The 22,958-nt window shown below is 34.0% G+C and overlaps 2 protein-coding genes and 1 long non-coding RNA gene across 6 annotated transcripts in view; all 3 read right to left on the reverse strand.

Moving 5' to 3' along the window:
- The window catches only part of LOC134238026 (low-density lipoprotein receptor-related protein 4-like), a 36,141-nt gene extending 24,927 nt beyond the window's left edge, over window positions 1–11,214 (reverse strand). Inside the window, exons 1-11 of one of the 4 annotated variants that reach the window (XM_062720163.1) lie at window positions 11,029–11,214; window positions 4,238–4,254; window positions 3,925–3,943; window positions 3,710–3,826; window positions 2,876–2,995; window positions 2,266–2,388; window positions 1,666–1,785; window positions 1,226–1,351; window positions 885–1,007; window positions 455–571; window positions 71–196 (exon numbers count right to left, since the gene is read on the reverse strand). In XM_062720163.1, the coding sequence (XP_062576147.1) occupies window positions 71–196; window positions 455–571; window positions 885–1,007; window positions 1,226–1,351; window positions 1,666–1,785; window positions 2,266–2,388; window positions 2,876–2,995; window positions 3,710–3,826; window positions 3,925–3,943; window positions 4,238–4,254; window positions 11,029–11,074 (1,054 nt within the window). In that variant the 5' untranslated portion in view covers window positions 11,075–11,214. Of the gene's footprint in view, window positions 1–70; window positions 197–454; window positions 572–884; window positions 1,008–1,225; window positions 1,352–1,665; window positions 1,789–2,265; window positions 2,389–2,875; window positions 2,996–3,709; window positions 3,827–3,924; window positions 3,961–4,022; window positions 4,059–4,237; window positions 4,255–11,028 lie in introns of all 4 variants that reach the window. The other 3 variants (XM_062720159.1, XM_062720161.1, XM_062720162.1) reach the window with 3 other exon arrangements.
- Window positions 11,215–17,915: 6,701 nt separating this feature from the next.
- LOC134238034 (uncharacterized) lies at window positions 17,916–19,017 on the reverse strand. The gene is given in 3 exon segments (XM_062720171.1): window positions 17,916–18,530; window positions 18,732–18,904; window positions 18,906–19,017. Coding segments are annotated over 3 exon segments (363 nt in total). The 5' UTR covers window positions 18,950–19,017; the 3' UTR covers window positions 17,916–18,384.
- Window positions 19,018–20,178: 1,161 nt separating this feature from the next.
- LOC134238036 (uncharacterized) lies at window positions 20,179–21,134 on the reverse strand. The gene is made up of 3 exons (XR_009985918.1): window positions 21,038–21,134; window positions 20,777–20,863; window positions 20,179–20,548 (listed from the first exon to the last, which is right to left on the reverse strand). It is a non-coding gene; the product is annotated as an uncharacterized LOC134238036 (long non-coding RNA).
- Window positions 21,135–22,958: the final 1,824 nt, after the last annotated feature.

Genomic DNA, 22,958 nt, shown 5'->3' on the forward strand with positions numbered 1-22,958 from the left:
TTCTAGAAATCCCTAAATACTTTTTTACATATTTTATTGGCATTAGATTACAGAGTTGTTATTTACTGACCACACCCAATCTCATCTGTCCTATCTCTGCAATCATCCACACCATTACATTCTTTCTGTATACTGATACATTTTCCATTGTTGCATTGAAATGAGGCCAGTCCAGTACATTTGGTGTCATTATAAGCTGAAAAATAATCAAAAATTGATTATAATCATGTCAATTTAAAAGCCCCAAAAATGAAAAAAACAAAAAAAAACTCAGTGGTCAACACCTAAGATTTGAATAATAAGTAGTATGGTTTTACAGCCATCCAACTGGACATCTAAAGCACATGTTAATTCCTTATTAAAAGACAGAGTCCTTATTTATGAATTTTCTCACAAGCCATTTGTATAAGCACTATAAGACAAAATCATCAGTAGGTATTTTTGATCCACTTACTGCAGTTTCTTTCATCACTGTTGTCGGGGCAGTCATAATTCCCATCACATTTCTTCGTCTCATTCACACAAGCTCCAGTGTCACAGGTAAACTGACCACTGCTACACACTGGTAATGCTGGAAGAGATTCAGATTAATGTTCTTTACCTAGATACATGATGGGAGAACTAACCGGAGACTCATTTTTCTTTCAATTCTTAAAAAAGATTGCGACGAAGTAATTAGAGCTCAAAACTTAAGCTAAGTTTGTCCATCTCCACTTTCATCAAATGAGTGTGAGTAAAAGACAATTAAGCTGGTATTTTTTTCCTTTCATTTTTTAAGCTTATATTAAGTTTCTGATAACTAGACAATAAATATTAATTTAATAACTACAATAATTATATAACCCAAGAGAGGGCTTTTTCTTCCTGATAAATTTAATACATACTGCAGTTGGTCTCGTCTGACTTGTCCTCACAGTCGACATCCCCATCACACACCCATTCTCTGTCAATACAACTGCCTTTACTACAAGCAAACTCATAGAAGCCACAGTTATCTTCTGTAACACCTGAAAGAAGACCAAGAAATGCATTATAAAATAATTAATAAGTAGATCATTTACGAAAAAAAAAAGACATCTCAAACTGGTTTGGCCATCCATGGTAACTGAGATATCACTGTTATTCGATATCCAGTCCAGTGTATAACAATGAAGGAAGCAGACTTAAAAATCTTCATGGCAAGAAATTCATGCTGTTTTAAAGTATACATGTAGCCCTATCTTACCACAATCCATCTCGTCTTCCCAATTCCCACAGTCATTTTTCATATCACAACGTAGATTCATTGGAATGCATTTTTTGGAATGTAAACATTGAAACTCCTGCCTGCTGCAGAACAGTTGGTCAGCATCTACAAAGATGTATGAAAAAAAATGGTGGTATTTTTGTAAATTCCAAGTAAGTATAACTTATATGCAATCATTATTTTGAACTTCTCAACAGCATTATTTTAAAATGTTTGTTATTATGTATTATTTGGTACAGTTCTTGATTGCTGCAATTTGGCTTATCAGCAATTACTTTCAAAAGCTTTTTAAATTGATGTAAAGATAAACGTTATAAATATCTCTCCTTTAATTAATAAGGTCCAAGCATTGAAAAAAAAAATACTACAATAGTTATTCAGGAGTTTGCATCCACACTCAGTATCAGTATGAGACTTACAACAATCCTGTTCGTCCTCTCCGTTAGAACAGTCCACATCTTTGTCACACCGCCAGCCCTTGTGGATACACATACCATCCCCACACTGGAACTGGTTAGGACCACAGGTGGCCGAGAAACCTGCTGATATAAGGAAAACTTGGCTGTGTGAATTGAATTTTTTTTATGAAAATGGTATCTGCAAGTGTCTTGAGATTAATTTATCCTGACTGTTAAGTGTAGAGCATTTTGAAATGATCTACAAGATGACAAATCTCATTTTAGCAGCAGCAACAATGTTAATCATTAAAGTCTTTTGCACCTTCATTCTCTCTGTTTAAAAAATGATAAGGAGTGTCATGGAGGTGCACGGACTCAAAAGTGGATACATTAATACTAACCACATATTTCATCTGACCCATCCCCTCAGTACAGATGTACTAACCACATATTTCATCTGACCCATCCCCTCAGTACAGATGTACTAACCACATATTTCATCTGACCCATCCCCTCAGTACAGATGTACTAACCACATATTTCATCTGACCCATCCCCTCAGTCCAGATGTACTAATCACATATTTCATCTGACCCGTCCTTACAGTACAGATGTACTTACCACATATTTCATCTGACCCGTCCCCGCAGTCATCGTCATGGTCACACTTCCACTTCTCTGGAATACATTTACCATTGTTACACTGGAACTCCTGGCTGGTACAGTTCTGTGCATCAGGTTTGTCTGTTTATATTGAAGAAATGTATTATATACAGTTGCACACCAAAACTAAGAATATTAAGTAAAATGATCCAGATTAGTTTCTCATATATACAGTAAAACTCGTTTAGTACGAACATGGATATTGCGAAATCGAGGATATAGCTAAGATTTTGTGAATCCCCAAATATATAATTTTTATTAATCACTTAAAAGGATATAACGAATTACGCATATAGCGAAGTAATTTCCCAGGTCCCAGTGACCTCATTATAACCGATTTTACTCTATATGATATTTTTAAATTTTATGATCAAGAATATCTCAAATGAAAGCCAAAACCCTAAGGTGCAGACCAATGAAAAAAGATATAGAAACTTTGCTTGTTTGACACACAGTTCACTGCTTATCACATAACAGTGAAAACAGTTTGTATGTTCTATACCCCTCTTTTTAGTAAGGGGGGAGGGGAGATTGGTATGGTTTGCAATAATTAACAAATCTCACTCACCACACCCTAGCTCATCACTGTTGTCTGCGCAGTCATTATCCCCATCACACAACCACTCTGTCTTCACGCATCTATGATTTTGGCAGGTAAAATAATCATCTGGGCAAGATGGAGCTAAACCTTTGAAATTTAAAACACAAATTTTAAAACTAAGAAATGAAACAAAAATAAAATCTGAGAATAGAAACACAGATCAAATCTGAGAAATGTGACATAAAGCAGCTCTGAGAAATCTAAACCAATTTTTACTTCATCAAGTTTATGTCTGCTTGTATGTGCTCCTTTGTAGTTTTATGTTAGATTAAGCTTAATTTCAAACAATGCAGTAATGAATCCTTTGCTTTATGCTACTTAGCTTAAATGAACAGATGTGTTGTACTCATTTAATTTTACAATTCTTATTCCTCCCAATAATTGAAAAGGTAAGTTGAACACAAAGGGAAGCTGGTTTATCATGTTTATAGCATATCCTGTACCATTGTGAAACTGCCAGCTGAACACTGATGTCTTACTGCCAGTTTTACATTGTTTATATGTGCCATAATGTGATACAATTTCACATAACATGAACTTAAATAGCATATGATAACCTAAACTAATTGAGTCGTTTTTTTCCTACAAGCATCATGGAATTCATTTCTTAAACCAAAATTTCTTTGAAAACTTCATACTTCATAACTGAAATGGAGATTTTTTAAAATAACTGTTTTACTGCAATCAAAATATCAACATGAACCATGTCTCAATTATCTTTTGTTAAAATTGCTCATTTGCTATCAGTCCAGTCATCCACCTTCTAAAATATGTTATTTCCTTGTCACTCCCTGGACTTACCACACGAATCCTCATCCCTGTGGTTGCCGCAGTCATCATCCTTGTCACAGACCCAGTGATGGGGGATACATACACAGTTACCACAGGTAAACAGGTGCTCCGGGCACTGACATACACCTGACTCACTGCTGGGCACCTGTGTCAGAGTCAACTCTGAAAGATAAAGAATACACAGTTACCACAGGTAAACAGGTGCTCCAGGCACTGATATACACCTGACTTACTGCTGGGCACCTGTGTCAGAGTCAATTCTGAAAGATAAAGAATACACATTTACCACAGGTAAACAGGTGCTCCGAGCACTGACATACACCTGACTTACTGCTGGACACCTGTGTCAATGTCAATTCTGAAAGATAAAGAATACACAGTTACCACAGGTAAACAGGTGCTCCGGGCACTGACATACACCTGACTTACTGCTGGGCACCTGTGTCAATGTCAATTCTGAAAGATAAAGAATACACAGTTACCACAGGTAAACAGGTGCTCCGGGCACTGACATACACCTGACTTACTGCTGGACACCTGTGTCAATGTCAATTCTGAAAGATAAACAATACACAGTTACCACAGGTAAACAGGTGCTCCGGGCACTGACATACACCTGACTTACTGCTGGGCACCTGTGTCAATGTCAATTCTGAAAGATAAAGAATACACAGTTACCACAGGTAAACAGGTGCTCCGGGCACTGACATACACCTGACTTACTGCTGGGCACCTGTGTCAATGTCAATTCTGAAAGAAAGAGAGGATAAATACATATATACGAGGGTCGTTAGAAAAGTTCGCGGACACATTGAATTACGGAAAATCTGTTGTGTACTGTGAAGTATGACCTATGTCTGAATAAATTCCTACATTTTGTTTATTGGTATGTAAAATATCAGGTCCATATTATAAAATCTTGCAAATTTACAACGATTTTTACTATAAGGTTATGGGATTCACGGAGCAATCAATTGACGTAAGGCGACGTGACAACCAGATATCAACCCGTTAAGTTTTGTCGCAGTTCTATAAATCTTTCATTTCTTCAGATATTTCTTATCTTTTTTTTCTACTTTAAAATTAAATATCTATATCAAGACATGTTACTTTTCTTCTATAGTGTTTTTTGTACTGATTCGGATATTATTGAGATCTTAAAAAAAGTCTATGCAGTTAATCGATCTGGTATGGAAACTATGCAAAACCATATAGGCGCAGCGCAACGTCCATGCGATACAGGGGTATTGAAGTATCGGTGGAGTTAATCATTCAAAATGTTAATCCTTCTATTCTTTTGAAGCTACAACCATTTGAAAACTTGTCCATTGTAGGTGTAGGAAATTTCCGGCAGCATCTTGAACATATTAATCTCTTTTTAGGCATTTTCCAGTCTGCATACACAATTTTTACCTAGTGCAGTGCTCCATGACGCTCAATGACGTTCCGATTTTTGGCTGTGTTTTTAAGCGTTGATCATTTATAAACGGCTATAAAACAGTCATATACCCTCCAATTTAGTTCAAAATTTCTCCCAGTGACGTTTCATGAATACTTTAGCGGCAGGTAAAATATCATAAATCTCTTTGCGCTACAATTGTGCAATCTTAAATTTTAATAAAGAGTCTTTGTGATGTAAACGTGCCAAAATATAGCATGCTCCGTGAAGCAAGTTTTATCAGAATAAAAAAGCTGTATATTTTTCAATAATCACCGGAGAGCACCAAAGTGTTGTATATTTATTGGAAAAAAGGTAAAGATTTTATCTGGAAAGTTTGACCGGTTTCCTTGAAATAGGGCGCTCACAATAGAACTTGTCCGCGAACTTTTCTAACACCCCTCGTATATGATGGGGTATACACACAGTACCAAAGGAGAAATATACAAGAACAAAACAAGTAATTTACATAAGACTAGCAATTTGTAGACTTAAATGGGATATCTTTCAAGGACGTGTAAATGTTTGAATCTATATGATTCTTCGTTCCATACCAAAAAACTATACGTTAAAAAAACAAAACTAAATCTATATACATATATAGAGATGTTTGCACATCAATTTGAAGACATATGTTTTTTGAAGATTTTTATTTAGAAATTTTAAATATTATCTACTATCATAATTTCCTGTGTAAAAGTTTGAATGCATGGTAATGAGCCTTGGAAGTCTAGGGTCAATACAAAAAAAATGGAAGCTTCCATAAAAAGGCTTCCTTAAAAACAGTTTATAATTCATTTCTGAAAAGTGTATTGTAAATGAACCTCCTACATTTTTTTCTAAATATGGGAAAGGTGTGACCTTGTTTTTGACATATTTTTGCAAATTTAAATACACTGTACTCTAACCTCAAGGACAAAAAGTTGGTTGAAATTCATCCAGTAGTTGACAAGAAAATAAGCCAATTATGTTCCAATTTTACAGATAACACAAAACAAAATGAATATGACTCATCAATTTTTTTTTTTAAAGGAAATAGACCAAACACTATTAAACTGATAATTAGATCAGACAAAAATATCCCTACAAGAGAGGGCAAGAGCAAAATAAACATGTCAGAATATTAGCAGCTTAGGTTTGATTTCAAATAATAATACATCATGGGATTTGGGAATTCTGTAATGGATATATGCCGAATACTGTTCTATATGTAAAATTATCAGACTGTTTGAGGCCCGTTAGGACCGAAAACTGTCTGATAATTTTACATATAGAATAGTATGAGGCATATGTCCAAAAGTTACCTGGAGGAGTCCGATAATAACACAATGGGAGTTTAGGCATCCATTGTTTTTTTACCCGTCTGATAAGTAGATAAAAGAAATGAGACAGTAAAAAAAGTGAGTGAACTCTTTGTTTCATTTCATTCAGTTTAGCATGACAGGAGTCCGGTGGTGAAAGATTTTTGGGGGAACAATTTTATTTATGAGGTGCATAAATTGACATTGATACCGACATAATTTTGGGTTATATTAATACCATCACCATGGAAAGTAAAATTGCGGATTTTTACCCTGAAGTTTTAGTTTAGATATTTGAAATATTCTCAGGTTTTGAAAGTGTGGCCATCGGGGAACAAGCATAAAATAAGGAGTTTTGCAGACTCTTTTGCAGAAATGGATTTAAATTCGCTTATTCAAAGTGAAATTAAAAGTGATGTTTTTCAAAGATTCTTTTAAAGAGTGGAAAGTATTAATTTTGGGAAAGGATTAAACTTGGATTTTTTTTCATGGATTTGCTATTTTGTAGCAATTTAATATCCTTGCGTTTGCTTTCCCTGATTTTTTTCTAACATTTTTATTGGGGGTTTCTGGACATATCTAACCTTAATTTCACTCTTCTTCTTGTTTTTTAAATACCGTCCGATTTTGTTATCATTGCCGTCTGATAATATATTATCAGACTGGTAATTATTATTATCGGACGGCTACAGGTAAATTTTTAGACTGCAAGAACAAAGGGATGACGTCACAGCAATGTTTTAACTTTGGGAGATTGAGTGATCCATGCATACTTATTCCTCTCAAAAAAGATATAATCAACCAATCCCAAGCTTTCATTGCAAAGGGGTGGGGGTAGGGACTAGGGTCCTAGGGGGTGGAGGTTACTCACCTGGAGTATGTTTCTTTTTAGGGTGGGGGGTCTTATTGGTGTGTCATTTTTTTTAATAACTTCAACTCTGACATTAATCTTAAATTCCCAGGAGGTGGTCCATGTGACCTCCTCACAACTCTTCATTAGCTCTGCATATGACAGGTGCACCGTAAGTCAGAACATTTAACCCCATTTATAACATGTTAATGTACAAACTACACTATAATCATCAAAAAAAGTTCTGAAATCAAACTCAGTGTACACCCAATCAAATATTCCACCTCTTCTATAAATTAATTTTAATCAGTCGGCAGTGAAATACACTGATAACACACTGCATGAATAAATGATAAAGTGACAGACGATGATCACAGGGTTCATTCAGGCTGCTGCAGCAAGCTGTATAGAAAATTACTCAGAGATATCTTTGTTCTTCAAAATAAAAAGTTCTTCAGAATTCAGTGCCTGATCATTTTTTAACTGTGAATTAACATCTATCCTGGCATGGGCATGAGTATCTCTTTGTAAATTTCTCTGCGCTTTCTATTTTGGGATGTTTTCACTTTTGGAAGCTGATGTTATTTTAAGACTAAGTGCTTTAATTAAAACAATATTAATTTCATTGCAAAGTGTATCAGTAATGACTCTCAAATAAAACTAATGTCAAAATAACTGTATCCCACTTCCATTCGTAATGACTGTGGTGTAGGGTGGCACCGCAAGAATTCTATCTGTATGCAAAGCAAGTTTTTTTTTACTTGCCTATATAGATAGCCAAGCAGTGTAGCCAACTGTTCCTACACTACTACATGTAGGAGACGCATTCTGTGGGTGGGGAATTCAACCCTGGGTCGAGGTGAAAGTGATTTTCCTTATAAAGAATTATTACATAGAATTTCTTTGTCCTTAAAAATATATACACGTATATATAAACAAATAAAAGTTGCATAATCCAGACATAGCATGGAAATTTGTGAGATCTGACAACAATCCAAATATGACAATATTGTAAACAATATAAATGCAATGGAAGGGACAGAAAATTTTGATTTTGTAATTGGCAAGATTTTGGAATCCACATCTGGGTCTGCCAAGTTTTACTGTATTTGTAAACAGAAGATGGCACACCATAGTACACATATACCACAGCTACATACAGAATTTCAATATTTATATTCAGATGATAAAAGAATATACCAAATGGTGAACACTACATTGTTAACTCATTAAACTTTTTTTTTCAGACTATCTACAATAAATCTAATTTTTTTTTCAAATTCTATTTCAAATCTTTCCCTAACAGTAATTTATGCTAATATTCATAGATTTTAGTCTAGTGCTCTAGTGCAATCGATACAGTAGCCTAAAAGACGACACATCAAAAGATGGCATCTGAAGAAATAAGCCAGCTGATAAGGGAAAAAAAATTCTGCTACATACTTCACAGAACTAATTTATAAGTCCGCAGATCTAGAGCACATTTAACTTTATTTACTTTAACCAGCTGAGGGTTCAAGGAGGAGAAATTTTAATTGGGAGCATCTGATAAAAGCATGCAGCTAGTGTGCACAATGTAATGGAAGCATTTAAGGATGACGGACTCAATTCATGTCTTCTCTAGAACTCCCTTTTTCATTCTTTTGACATGACTGTGAGAGAGTGTCCAGACTCCTATGATGAGATAATCATAATTATGAAGTAACACAGAAAAAAACGGAGTTAAATTTTTGGCCGGGAGTATTTCAAAATGTGATTTGATACCTTTGATGTATATTGGAAGGGGGGTATAGGGAAAATTGTGCCGCCGTACAGTGTACTTTTTATCACTGATAAATTCACACAATAACTGGCACACATGCATGTTCATACACTTTTAACTGCAGCTATCCAGAGAAAAAGAGCTTCTTTTCTTATGAAAAAGGAGCAATTTTCATCCAAAATTAAAACCTACAAAATTATATCTTTTCGCTAAATTTCACATTTCAAATTTGACAGTTTCACAGATTTATAAATTTATAAGTCACTTAGAATTTGAATAATTAATTCTCTTATAGCATCATCACCAATTTGTATTATTTTTGAATGCCTATGGCTAATCAGACATTCAGAACAATGGAAATAATATTTTATGTTTTTATTTCTTTGAATTTTTTTTTTACATGTATTTAGTCCATGCACATTACACAGGTTAACATGCCCTACAAGTAAAATGAAGTGCTTTTTACATGTATTTATTCCATGCACATTATAAACATTTTAACATGCCCTACAAGTAAATTGAAGTGCTTTCTCCTCACAACAGTGGAGATATTTGAAATTTAAATCAAAGATCTTATTTCTACATCCCTTTATCTGTTTCTTTTCACTCTTACTCCTTCCCATACTAAGTATGTCAAGCATCCTTACACTGTACCGATATATATGCATCTGTCTTCTATCATTCTTACAAGCAGAGCTTTAATACTTCTACATGAATTTCGTGATAAATTTAATTTTGGAAATTTTTTTGCTGGGATGTAATCATAAATTTTGGAAAAATGAACAATTCATAATTGTACATAAAATCATGAGCTTTCAATGGTCATTTTCTTATAGAAGCCAGAGAAGCAACAGCTATGAATTCTAATTCTGGTGTATTTTAGATCCTGTTCTCATCCATACATATGAATTTTGTGCCTCTGCTGGGGATTGAACCTGGCGCTCTGGCTTGCCAGTCCAGTGTTCTACCAATTGAGCTAAAGGGTTAACCCACTAGCCCAAGCTAGCAGGATGCCATGTATCTTATACACTACTACACATAAGACACAGATATTCAAGTTTTAACCCCTAATCCCAAAGTTCCTATATTCTTTGAAATAATAAAATTTCTGAAATATTCTTAGATAATCAACGTTTATTTAGCTTATATTAATGTAAACCTTGGATTGCTTGTTTGTTTTCATGTTGTTTAATGCCCCTCTTGAGAATTTTTTCATTTATATGGAGATGCCGCCACTTGACAGTGTAGAGCTGCAAATTTTGTCCTATACTCAGCAGTTATGGCCGTTGAGCAGTAAGGGTCCTTTTTCATGCTAGCATATCTACTGCAACACGGGATCTCGGTTTATATAGTCTCAACCGAAGGGCCGGTCTCCATGTCCCACATGGGATTTGAACTATTCCTCTATTGATAAGTTAATGGCTCATTTTAATATTTCCCCCAGCTGAAAGGATCAAGCATTGAAAGTAGCCATCAACTTTTCAACAGAGGTTAGGATCTGAACATGCAATGTAAGGATAAACGCCGAACAAAATGGTCTAACTACTACACTGAGCATAGGGGACCTATCACCTTCCAACAGTTTTCTTAAGCATGTTAAGCTGTATTTATTGTATGGCATCGAGTCTGCTGAAAACTTTGATGTGAGGTGGTTAATATTTGTCACCAGCTTTGGGGTGGATACAAAATTATATATATTTTAAACAAACAATGCAATGTTATTGTTTTTGTCTGTTTGTGTTGTATAGAATACCATTGTCTCATGGTGCTGCGAGTTTGGTTCAAGTTAATGGTCCAATGTTGATCACAACATATAAATTGATCAAATACCTAAAATTAACTCCTTATATAAAAATAACTATGGAACTAGCAACCTGTAGATCTATGTAGGTTGTACTGATAGCATTGCATGCTCTGCAAAGCCATAACGCTTTAGTGCGTTTTAGCGAAAACTAAAAAATGAATGCATTGTCTTACCAAAGATTACAGCCCAAAGAACAAGAGCTGCCTGCAAATCCATCATTTAAAATACTCCAAAATTCACAACATTGCTATTTCCCCATTTCAGCTTTCCTTCATGATCATCCCTTTACTTGTATTCCATTTCATTTGTTGCGATACGAATGCAATCAACCATGTCTGCGAGAATAAAAGAAAAATCGAAATGGAATCAACGTCTATGGTTCCGGAAACAACCAACCCCGCATGATTCTCATTTTCATAAGATCAATTTATGCGACTTTTATATCCTGAAATAATAACAACACACAGGCACTTGACGTTTCTTTTTTTTCTTTTAATAAAAAAATTATACACATATCTAATAATACGTTTATTAAACACCTATTTACTGGCTATGAGGACAATAGCAAGTTTATCGTTCCCCAAGACAGCAAACTATTTCCCGAGGCGCAGCCGAGGGAAATAGTTTGCTGTCGAGGGGGACGATAAACTTGCTATTGTCCGAATAGTCAGTAAATAGGTGTTTTATTATACCGATGCTGACTTAACTTTTGTTAACTTTTGGGAGTCCAGGGTACACACAATTATGATATTCCATATTACATGTATACCGGTGCTGACTTAACTTTTGTTACGTCATAATATAGACGCGTCACAATCCATGTAAAATCAGAAGTTTTTAATTTCAGAGATGAAAAGCGAGGGAAATCGAATGCTGCCGTTGAATAGTTTGAGGACTATTCACCATGGGCAAATAGCACAAAAACTATTTCACGGTAGAGACTGTTTAGAAAAAATAGCATGTTTATTCGTCTTATTTTTATATAGAAAAAATAAACAGAGGTATAATAATATTAGATATGTGTATATTTTTTTTATTAAAAGAAAAATAAGTAACGTCAAGTGCCTGTGTAACAACCAGAACGACATACAAATATCGGCAAACCTATGGCTCGTTATGAAAAGGCCTTGGCTGTGAAAATGAAAAAAAAATTAGTGATCTGTAAGATAATTAAAAAATATTTTAACATTGATATAATTAAAAATAAAATATTGATTAAAATTAAATTGCTTAAACATTAAAATTTCCATACACCTAACATGCTCACTGGTGCATTTGAGGGGGGTGGGGGCATGTATTTCAAAGTATAACAAGACTAATATTTATAATGCTATATTTTAATTTGGTTTTATAATTAATGATCATAAATGATAATTTTATTAAATTACTAAGCATCAGTATCCTTAAGATTAAAACATCAGATCTAAAATCTCGTCTTGATGATTTAGAGCAATATTCGAGAAAAACGTGTTTGAAATTTACTGGAATTCCGGAGAGGCAAAATGAGAACACAAATGAGATTGTTCTTAACATTACAAATAAACTTATACTTCCCGAGGGTGTCGATAAATTAGACAATTTTGCTATCAGCACCTCCATCGACTTGGCCCTCCACGCCATGATAGACCGCGGGATATCATTGTACGGTTTGTACGGTACGATGACAAGGCTTTAATCTACCAAAACAAATCTAACCTCAAAGGGTTCAACGAGAATAAAGAAAACGGGTACAGAATATACATCAATGAAGCCCTGAATATATTCCCAGAAACGTGCAATCCTATACGGAAAAGTTAGACAAGCGCTAAAAAAACATAAAATAAAGGGATGCTGGACAACAGATGGCAAGATTTTCGTCAAAACACATGATGACAAACGAGTGATTATTAGGTCACATGATGACCTTGACACACCTAACTTTTATGAACAAGCGAACAGTGACTCCGAAACAGATAACGACGAAACAAACGAAGAAACTGTCAATGATCGAACCAACCGCAACTCTTTCTCGGATGTTGTGAAAAACAACACAGACAAACACGAGGACAACACCGCCGAAGCAGCCACTTCTTAGTTATTGCCACTCCCTTTCATGTTTCAACATGTTGTTTCATAAAATATAACAATTCATTATAGACAAATGCGCTTATAGACAAATGCAGTCAGTTCACAGATTTAACAATCAATGTCAATTGATCAAGCCTCAATAAATGATTACTATGATTATTAACTTGCTTACTTACTATTAAGTTTATAATTCACTTATTACGGACCTTTGTACATATTTATATAATTTTTCTATGTTGCATATCATTATGTTGTCTTATATCATGATTTATTGTCATGTATTGTTTGGGAACACACATGCAAATGAGTCCCTTCCCATTCAGATTTGTATAGTAGACCTTCTGATGTTTTTGTTAGTATTTTTTCTGTTCGTATGTAAATTTCTTTTTATTTGTTTTCAATGTTTTGCTTTGGATATAACCTCATGTTTATATATCTACAACTGTCAACATATCTGTTACAAAAACTCAGACTCAACTCCTAGTCTTTATACATACATGTACTGTGTATATTTTTTACAAAATTTTCCATTTTGCGGCGAATAAATGTCTTTAGATCCGACATTATAACAAGAGCAATATCGAGCCGCAATTGGAACTTTTTACTTTGTGTGTAGGTATGTAACTTGCTCGTCAATGTTTGTTTTTCTTTCACTGCGTATATTTTTATCTTTTTCCAACATGTGACTCGGAAAATTCTGTTGAAAAGTTTGTATTTTGGTAAAAATCTGTCAGTACACATATCCCTTTTCATGCAATTTTTTGCTTTTATTTTGTTATTAATATCTGGTGATATAGAAACAAACCCAGGCCCTACTTATGAAAGTGTCCTTGACATTTTACACTTAAATATCAGAAGTCTCAGAAACAAAATTGATCCACTTAAAGCCATAGTAAATGATTTTGATATTGTGTGCTTTACTGAAACGCATCTCGATGACAAAATTTTGAATAGTGATATTTCTTTAGAAGGTTTTAATTGTATTTTTCGCAAAGATCGAAATTCCTTCGGAGGCGGAGTCATTACTTACACAAGTAACAACATTCGAGCTCACAGACGAATGGATCTCGAACCTGTCAATATTGAAACTGTCGTGTTAGAAATTGATAACCCTACCTCTCAACTCTTCTTATGTTGCGTATATCGTCCTCCGCACGCAGATTCCACTTTTTGGAGAAACTTTTCATGGTCTTTAGATAAAATAAGTGAACTTTCCGACAAAATAATAATTGTTGGTGATATAAATGTTGATCTCTTAAGCACTCCTCACACACATATTATATATGAAATAATATCCAATTGTAGTCTGATCAACAGAATCAGCGAGCCAACGAGAATCACGCATTCCTCTCGAACACTTATTGACCCAATATTTACAACACAAAGCATTGACGTTACAGAGTCAGGAACTTTAAATGTAAGCGCAAATCTTAGCGACCACAGGGCGGCTTATGTGTGTCTCACCATGAACTACAAAATTAATCATGCGTATAAGCGAAATGTATGGCTATATAAAGAAGCAGATTTTGAAAAACTCAATTCCTTAATTCAAGATTGCGATTGGGACAGCTTAATAAATAACGTCCAAGATGTTGACACTGCTACGGAAAACTTTACTGCTCATTTCCTATCGTCTGTACGAAAATGTGTTCCAGAAAAGTCGGTCACAATTCGTCCGAAAGATAAACCTTGGTTTGACTCAGTACTCAGGAAAAATATTAGAATACGCAACAGATTACATAAAATAGCAAGAAAAACGAAGAAAGAATCGGATAAGGCTGAATATCGAAAAATCAGAAATCAAGTCAATAACATGAAAAAATATGCGCTATCGAATTATTATGACAACATGGACCTTCAGCTATCTGAAGCGAATGAATACTACTAAATTATACTGGAAAATGCTAAGAGATGCTTTTCATGTAAAACCAAACAAAGATATTCCACCCATACAATACATTTCTGATAGCGGAGAAGAAAATATAGCTTTCTCAGATGATGATAAAGTCGATGTGTTAAATAAGTATTTTTCTTCTATATCCAATGTTGATGACTCTAACAAACAATTACCACCACAGTATTACCTATGCAATGACACACTAAGTGATATAGTAATTACTGAGCAAGAAATTGTCGATATAATATCAATACTCCCTGTCAATAAAGCAATAGGTCCTGATGCAATAAGCCACAAGATGTTAAAATCTACTATTAATTCTGTGTCTAAACCGCTATGCTGGTTATTTAATAAGTCGCTGGCAGAAAATATATTTCCAGATAAATGGAAAATCGCTCATGTACTACCGTTGTTTAAAAAAGATGATCCTTCAGTAGCTACTAATTATAGACCGGTATCATTGTTGAGCTGTGTTAGCAAAATTATGGAACGAATTGTTTTTAAACATGTGTACAATTACTTTCATCAGAATAATTTATTCTACAAATTTCAAGCAGGCTTTTTGCCAGGTCACTCAACCGTTTACCAACTACTTGAAACTTATCACACTATAATTAAGAATATCGACGAAGGAAAATTTTGTTGCATGGTATTTTGTGATCTGTCTAAGGCTTTCGACAGAGTATGGCATAAGGGTTTACTTTTTAAATTAAAAACTTATGGATTATGTGGAAATATTCTTACCTGGATTGAGAGTTATCTATGTAATAGAAGACAGAAAGTTATGTACAAAGATATTTTTTCGTCTAACAGAAACATTAACGCTGGTGTACCACAAGGATCTGTTCTTGGTCCTTTACTTTTTTTGATTTATGTGAATGATGTATCAGAAAACATGATTTCATTGTGTAGATTGTTTGCAGATGACAACTCGTTGCAAAGTTCCTCTTATAATGTTGCAACTATTGAATATACTTTAAATCATGATTTAGATATTCTTGACAAGTGGTCTTCCAAATGGCTTATGAAATTTAACCCATCTAAAACGAAAGCATTATTCTTTACATTAAAATCTAATTATTATCTCCCAAAATTACAATTTCAACGATGTAATCTAGAATACATAACCTCTCATAAGCATTTGGGTTTACTTTTGAGCCAAAATCTTAAATGGTCTGATCATATAGACAATATAGTTAAACAGGCTTACCAAAGACTAGGTCTTTTAAAAAAGCTGAAATACAATATCGGTAGAAAAACTTTATCTAAAATGTACATAACATTCATTAGATTTACTTGAATATTGTTCTATAGTTTGGGACGGGTGTTCTTTACAAGATGTTGAACGATTAGAAATGGTACAGCTTTATGCTGCAAGAATTATTACAGGGTTACCAATTATCGCTTCAAGAGATGCATTATATTTAGAAACAGGATGGGAACCTCTTGCAGATAGGCGAAAAGTAGCAAAACTTAATACTATGTACAAGGTACATCATAACTTAGTACCCGATTATTTAAAAAGTATTTTTCCCGCAACAAGACGTAATGAATCAAAGTACGATACACGCAATAGAGAGGACTACACTATTTTGTAGACTTGAAATATTCAAGAAATTTTTTGTTCCTGATACAATAAACCAATTGAATAGTCTGAGTATCACCACTAGAAACAGCATATCTGTTAGCAGCTTTAAAAATAACATACATAAAAAACCTGCAGACCCCCCTTCTTATTTCTCCCATGGTAATAGTGACTTAATATCATACATACTAAACTACGACACAATTGCATTTTAAATTATGATCTTTATAGAAGAAACATTATCGAGAGTCCTAACTGTTCATGTGGTACACCAGAAGACCCATATCATTTTTTCTTTGTCTGCAATAAGTACCAATATGCTAGAGAAAAGCTATTCAGAGATTTACTGTGTCTTACGAAACCAAATATCAAATTGAACATTATTGATTGTCATTTACTTCTGTGGGGAGATGAGTCACAAAATGTAGAAATCAATAAATATATTTTTGAGTCAGTTCATAAATTTATAAGAGATTCTTATAGATTTAATTAACTATTACTGCCTAACACTTACACTCTATATATCTATATAATTATATATTTATCATAATTATGTAACAAATGTATGTTTCAATTTAACAAACTTGTTTGTACATCAATATTCCTTTTCACTTATTTTCCTTATGTATATATATTGACAGTTGTATGGTGAGAACCTAGTAAGTTGTTAGAACTTGTGTTCAAACCATTTGTATAGTATTTATACAATAAAATATGTTCAAACCATCAGTATCCTTGAAAATCAAGTCTGAAAACCTTGAATTCCCTTTGCTATGAACTATCGCATAAAAAGTATATCATAGTTTTAAATAACTAACAAAGACCTTTTTTGTGCAAGGTTTTAGGCCTAAGTCTTAAAATACACGAAAATCAAGGAGTTTTCGGGGGCTTAACCCAAACAGGGCTTTGCCTTGGACCCACTGGGAGCCTTAAGCCCCCCCCCCCCCCCCCCCCCCCCCCGCCTGAAAGAAGTTATACCCCAATCACAAATCCTGTATCCGCCCATGAATTGCTTAAAACATAAGGATGTTTGATGGGGTTATAAATGAAAGAGCCCCGGTTGCACATTAGGAAGATTTACTTCTTGCAAAGCAAAGTTAAATTTTTATATTTTGAATGAAAAAATAATCATGAGCAATAACATTGGCGGATCCAGTAGGAATCTTGAAAGGTGGGGGCAGTTTGGAGTTGGGGTAGGGGCCCAAATCCACACGACAAAAAATATTTATTATATCTAATGCGCATACTTTGGACAAGGCGCCCCCTCTTAATCCGCCAATGAATAATTATAAATACAGTCAAACTAAACACCAAGAACGTGACAACAAACTATACAGGATATGCGAGTTTTTGAAAATTCGAGTGCATTTTTTATGTAACACTGCACCTTCATCTCACGTATAACGCAGTTCTATATTTATTAATTATATTTAAAGATGTTTTCTGGCACCAAATACAAAGACGGCCGAACCCTTTTCGCATAAGAAAAAAAGGAGAGAAAAAATGCTAAATTGCTTTCAAATAATTAGTTTATTAAACCTTTGAATACCAGCTTTTTGAAAAGAGAGGACAACGGAGCTTTTGGACATCTCTAAACGGATGCTTCATTTACAATTTAGAAGTTTTTGACGAGGAACCTCCACCCCTGATCACTGACGGGATGAGTGTTCCAACGTAATACCCATCCCTGATCCCTGACGGAATGAGTATTTATAGGGCCAAAGTTCCGAAAGACGTGAATATTTTGGAATAGTTCAATTTTGTTCTGCAATGCTACTCTTAGATCTGTCTCAAAGGCCCAACATTGCGAATTGAAAATTTTATATTAACATCAAAAAGCCAAAAGAGAAAGAGATGAAATTAAAAGCCAAAACAGAGCAAATAAAGAGCTCGGGTGTCCCCTCTTTGGTTCTAATGTTCAAAATTACAGCTTAAACAATTGCGTAAATTAAAATTTTAGTCAATGAAGAAGAGTCTCATTTATTCAGCAGCGATATCGATGTTGACATATTTCTCCAGCCTCCCCATCTCCTTGTGGGCCACTTCAATCTCTTTCTGCATACAGGCCTCTTCTCTCTTCTGCTGTGTCCTCTCCTGTTTCTCGATCTGGGCTTTTTCCTGAGATTCTGTTAAACATAAAGGAAATCAAAATTCTCTGAAATTGTTACAAATATTATAATTTTTTTCCAAGTGATAAACACAACTTGATATGAAATCCATAAGAGCATTTCGATAACTCGAAGAAATTAGTTACCTAGTATATACATAGGTAAAGTTAAAGAAATATCCCAGGTTCACTCATTAAATGGTTATATACTAGTACTTACATCTCCATTTCTCAAAATCTCCTTTTTTGTTTTTAAGCAATCTCGGTGGAGGCATCTTTGGGGTTTCCCATGATTCTGAAACGAAGGTAAGATCAAAGGCCACATCGCTTTTCTTTTTTGTTACTTCCTCTGTAACCAGTGTTCGCCGCACTTTCTCGTACGCCTCCATCTCTTCCCACTTTGGTATTTCTGGTAAAACAACTCTGAAAAAGACCCATGATCTTTACAGAACGTCAATGTCTGTGTCTAACAACAAAGTATTTTGACGTAACAATGGGGCATACTTAATTATGACGTCATAAATATTCCATATTGTCGTATACGTTTTTCTGAAAGTATTTATAAATTCATTGACCCCACCCTCCTTTACATGGATATGATTAAATTTTAGTTTTTTATCTGATGATTTTTTTTAAATAAAAAAGTTTAAAAATCATTATTTTTATCAGTTAGAATATCATTGAACAAAGCAGATCTTAATTTTGAGTCTTTATCTTTAATTAAAATTATACCTCTCCGCATCTTTTCTTTATTTTATTATCAGATTACATTTTTTATGCCTATTTTTTTTTTTTAATTTCTTCACTATATTAAATTTGCTTTAATATCAAAATTCTCATTTATGTATATAACTAGTATTGCAATGGAATACAAACTAAATTGTATGATTGGAAATTCGATCAGATAATTTTCAAGGTAATTAACTAAGTACTATTTATAAACAGTTAGCTGTTCTTTCCATCCAGATTTTGTAGAGTTTTTGCTATAGAAAATTGCCACCAAACAAGCATTTTATTTTAAAAGAAAATTACTTATTTAAAGGATCACAGTATTGACCACTTATATGATACATACCTTTACATTTGCTGTCACTCGAATATCTGAAAGACGGTCTCAAAGTTCATGACCTTTGAACTTTGTACTTTGCCTGTGAATACTGTGCGTAGAAGTTTAAAAAAAAAATACAAAAAAAATTCAAATTTTACCATCATATAAAATTAAGCAATATTGATGTAAAATATCAAGGATAAGTCTGTTTTTAACTTGGCAACTGTTTAATGTGAAATAATTTTTAGTATTAAAAAAATGTAACTACCATAAGCAGCTCTGCAATAAGGGGTTTGGTCGTGGTATACAAATGGTGAACTTAATTAAACTAAATATAAGGTAAAACAACTCAGTGGTGCCTTGCATAGTTGTGTTGCTAGTTATTTAAATGAATTTTAAAAGAGAATGTGTCTTTATATGCATAAGACCACAAAATTGTCGATTTTTATTGATTTTCATAAACTATACAAAGTGTATAAACAAGTATGTATCTTCATTGGAAAAAAACTTAAAATCTTGAAATTTCATCTCCATAACCTTGGAGATAAAATATTATAAATATTGTTACAAAAAATAATAAAAAAAATAATTAAAAAAATTTAAAAATCGGAGTGCTCCATGCTCTGAGCAAATTTCGTCTACCCCTATATAAGATATATCAAAAAAAATATAAAAAATCTTATCCTCTGGATCAATCAATGATGATATTTTTTTTTTTCAATTCATCAAATTGTTTTCTTGAGAAAAAAAAACAACCCCAAAGGCCAAGTTGTTCTTGAGAAAAAAAAATTGCTGTATTAACTGTTATTTTTAATATCTCTATCGTGATCTCTTTTTAATTTATCAAATTGTTTTCTTGAGAAAAAAAATGACCTCAAAGGCCAGGTTGTTCTTGAGAAAAAAAATACTGTTATTTTGAATTAATCCCTGGCACGACCAAAACAAGCTCGAAAGCAGGAAAGCAGGCCTCTAAAGATGTTACGCTTCGGCTGAAATAAGATTTTTTTTAATATAAAATAAAGATCATATCATTATTGAAGGAGTAATTATTTCAATATATTAATTAAATTTATTGAATAAAATTTCAACTCCATCCTTTTTTTTCAAACTTTAATATTGAGAAAAAAAATTATTTAAAAATATGTTCTTTAAAAAACAGGACTTGACCACCAAATTTATGAATTTTATTTTTTGCAAATTAATTCACGTTTTCTAACCTTAAAACTTGCCCTGCATCCCCCCTCAGACACTGATACCGCCGCAGAGAAGGCACTGTGTATGGCCGTTAGAGACAGTCTCCTAGCCTGTATGTGAAATATGTCATAAACTGAATGTCTTGGAATGATCCTGAATATAAATTCATTAAATTGAGCTTTGAACATGGTTATGGTTTATACAAACATCCTATGAAAGACTCAACAATATTACAGGGAGAATAAACACACTTTTTAATAGTGAAAACTTTAGGAATACGTTACCTCCTCTTCAATACTATCTCTAGAAATCCCAGTTCTGGATGGAATTGGTGAGGTCTTAAAGATAAAACAACCTTAATTTATAAGTTCAGTAGAATATAGATATAAGAGCTATAATCTCATCAGATTGATTGATTGTATGTTGTTTAACGTCCCTCTAGAGAATTTTTCACTCATATTGAGAGGCCACCACTTGCCGGTGGAGAGTTGCAAATTCTTTCCTATTCTCGGTACTTAAGGTCATTGAGCAGTGAGGGATCTTTTTCGTGCCAGCACCTAATGCGTCACGGGACCTCGGTTTATCATCCAAATGACCGGTCTCCACGTCCAACAGTGAGATTCGAATCTGCGACGTAAGGATCAACTCCTTACCTCGCGCGTCTAGAGAAGACGTCCTAACCACTACGCCACGCGGGCGACATGCATAAGACGCTTCTGTTATGATCACAGGCACTTGACTTTACATAGCTTTCTTATTAAAATATATTTACCTGGTATATGCAATCGACAACCCTCTAATGATTCCGTCACATTTATCATTTCATTAATAGGTAGTTTTTTTTAAATAAAAAAATACATATAGTCAAGTGTTTGTGGGTATGATATATATAAAAGAAAACTCTAATCATACAAAAAATTCAAACAATTCATTTTGGTTAAGACCTTTCTCTCTTGGTACATACATAGAAAATACACAATTTTATTGATAATTGTAAATTGGTTAGTGCGCAAGCGTGATTACCTTTTCCAGTTCTTCTATATCCTCAGAAATGGTGGGCATGATAACGGCAGTTGACGACTAGTGTAAACATAAAACAATATCTTCAATCAATAAATTTTCAAGTCACACAGTTAGATATCGAAAGGTACATGTACCTTACTTCATTCTGAAATTACTCTTTTGCAATTGATAATTCTTTTTCTTTCAATAAGTGTTATCTAGACCACTTTGTAAACCAAAATTTCGATTTCCAAAAGCAATGGTAGTCGATGCATTTTTACTGGTTGTACAGAAAAGAAGAGCTTACTGGTCTAATCCTTTCGTAGCTGCTCTCCATTAGCACATCTCTAGCTATGTGCATCCTGATCATAGTGGAAGTGGAGGTCTGAGAATAGAGAGAAGTCAAAGAAACAAGAAAAAAGATTTATTAAACAAACAAGATGTGTTTGTGAAACACTGATGCTGCCGTATGGCCGTTTATGGCGAGAATTAAAGTTTCTCAAATCCAAGTCAAATTTCAAGGTCAAAATTAAAAGGTCAAAATTGTTGGTATCCAAAGAAGGTCTTTTCATAAAGGAATACACCTGTGAAATATGAAATTCCTAGTCCTAACGGTTAAAAAGTTATGGTCAAGGTTAAAGTTTTTTTAAAAGTTGTCAAACTCATAGGTCAAGGTCATTAGGTCAAATACCTTTTTACCCTATGAAAGACCCTGTCATAGTGAATACACAGGTGAAAGGTCTAATTTAGTGGTACCCGGAGATAGATTTTGTCACAAGGAATACACCTGTGAAATATGAAAGCCATAGCTCCACCTACATGTACTTAAAGCTTATGGGCGAAGTATAAGTTTGTGCGGAAAAAGTGGACAAACAGACAGACAGACAGACGGGACGGGCACAAGCTATATACGCCCGAATCTTCGATAACGGAGACACAAAATAGTTTTCCTCTTAATGCAGTGTAAATGCAATATATACCTGGGGGAAAATCCAAAATTTTTGCGTATGGTGTATAATGTAGGGTTGGCAGATTACAGATGATTATACATGCATAACAAGAGGTCCATGGACCACGTCGCTCATCTGAGTCAAAATGTTCTTGTCAATGTGCCATGTTTCATCAGCCAATATCTTTTTTGATATACATTCATATATAAAACGCCTTTTCTAGCTCCAAATATCATATTTGAACAAATTGAAT

The sequence above is a fragment of the Saccostrea cucullata genome, unplaced genomic scaffold (genome assembly GCF_032062105.1).
Source record: "Saccostrea cucullata isolate Sc308-1 unplaced genomic scaffold, CSIRO_AGI_Scuc_v1 ctg40, whole genome shotgun sequence".
In the NCBI taxonomy this organism is placed as follows: domain Eukaryota; kingdom Metazoa; phylum Mollusca; class Bivalvia; order Ostreida; family Ostreidae; genus Saccostrea; species Saccostrea cuccullata.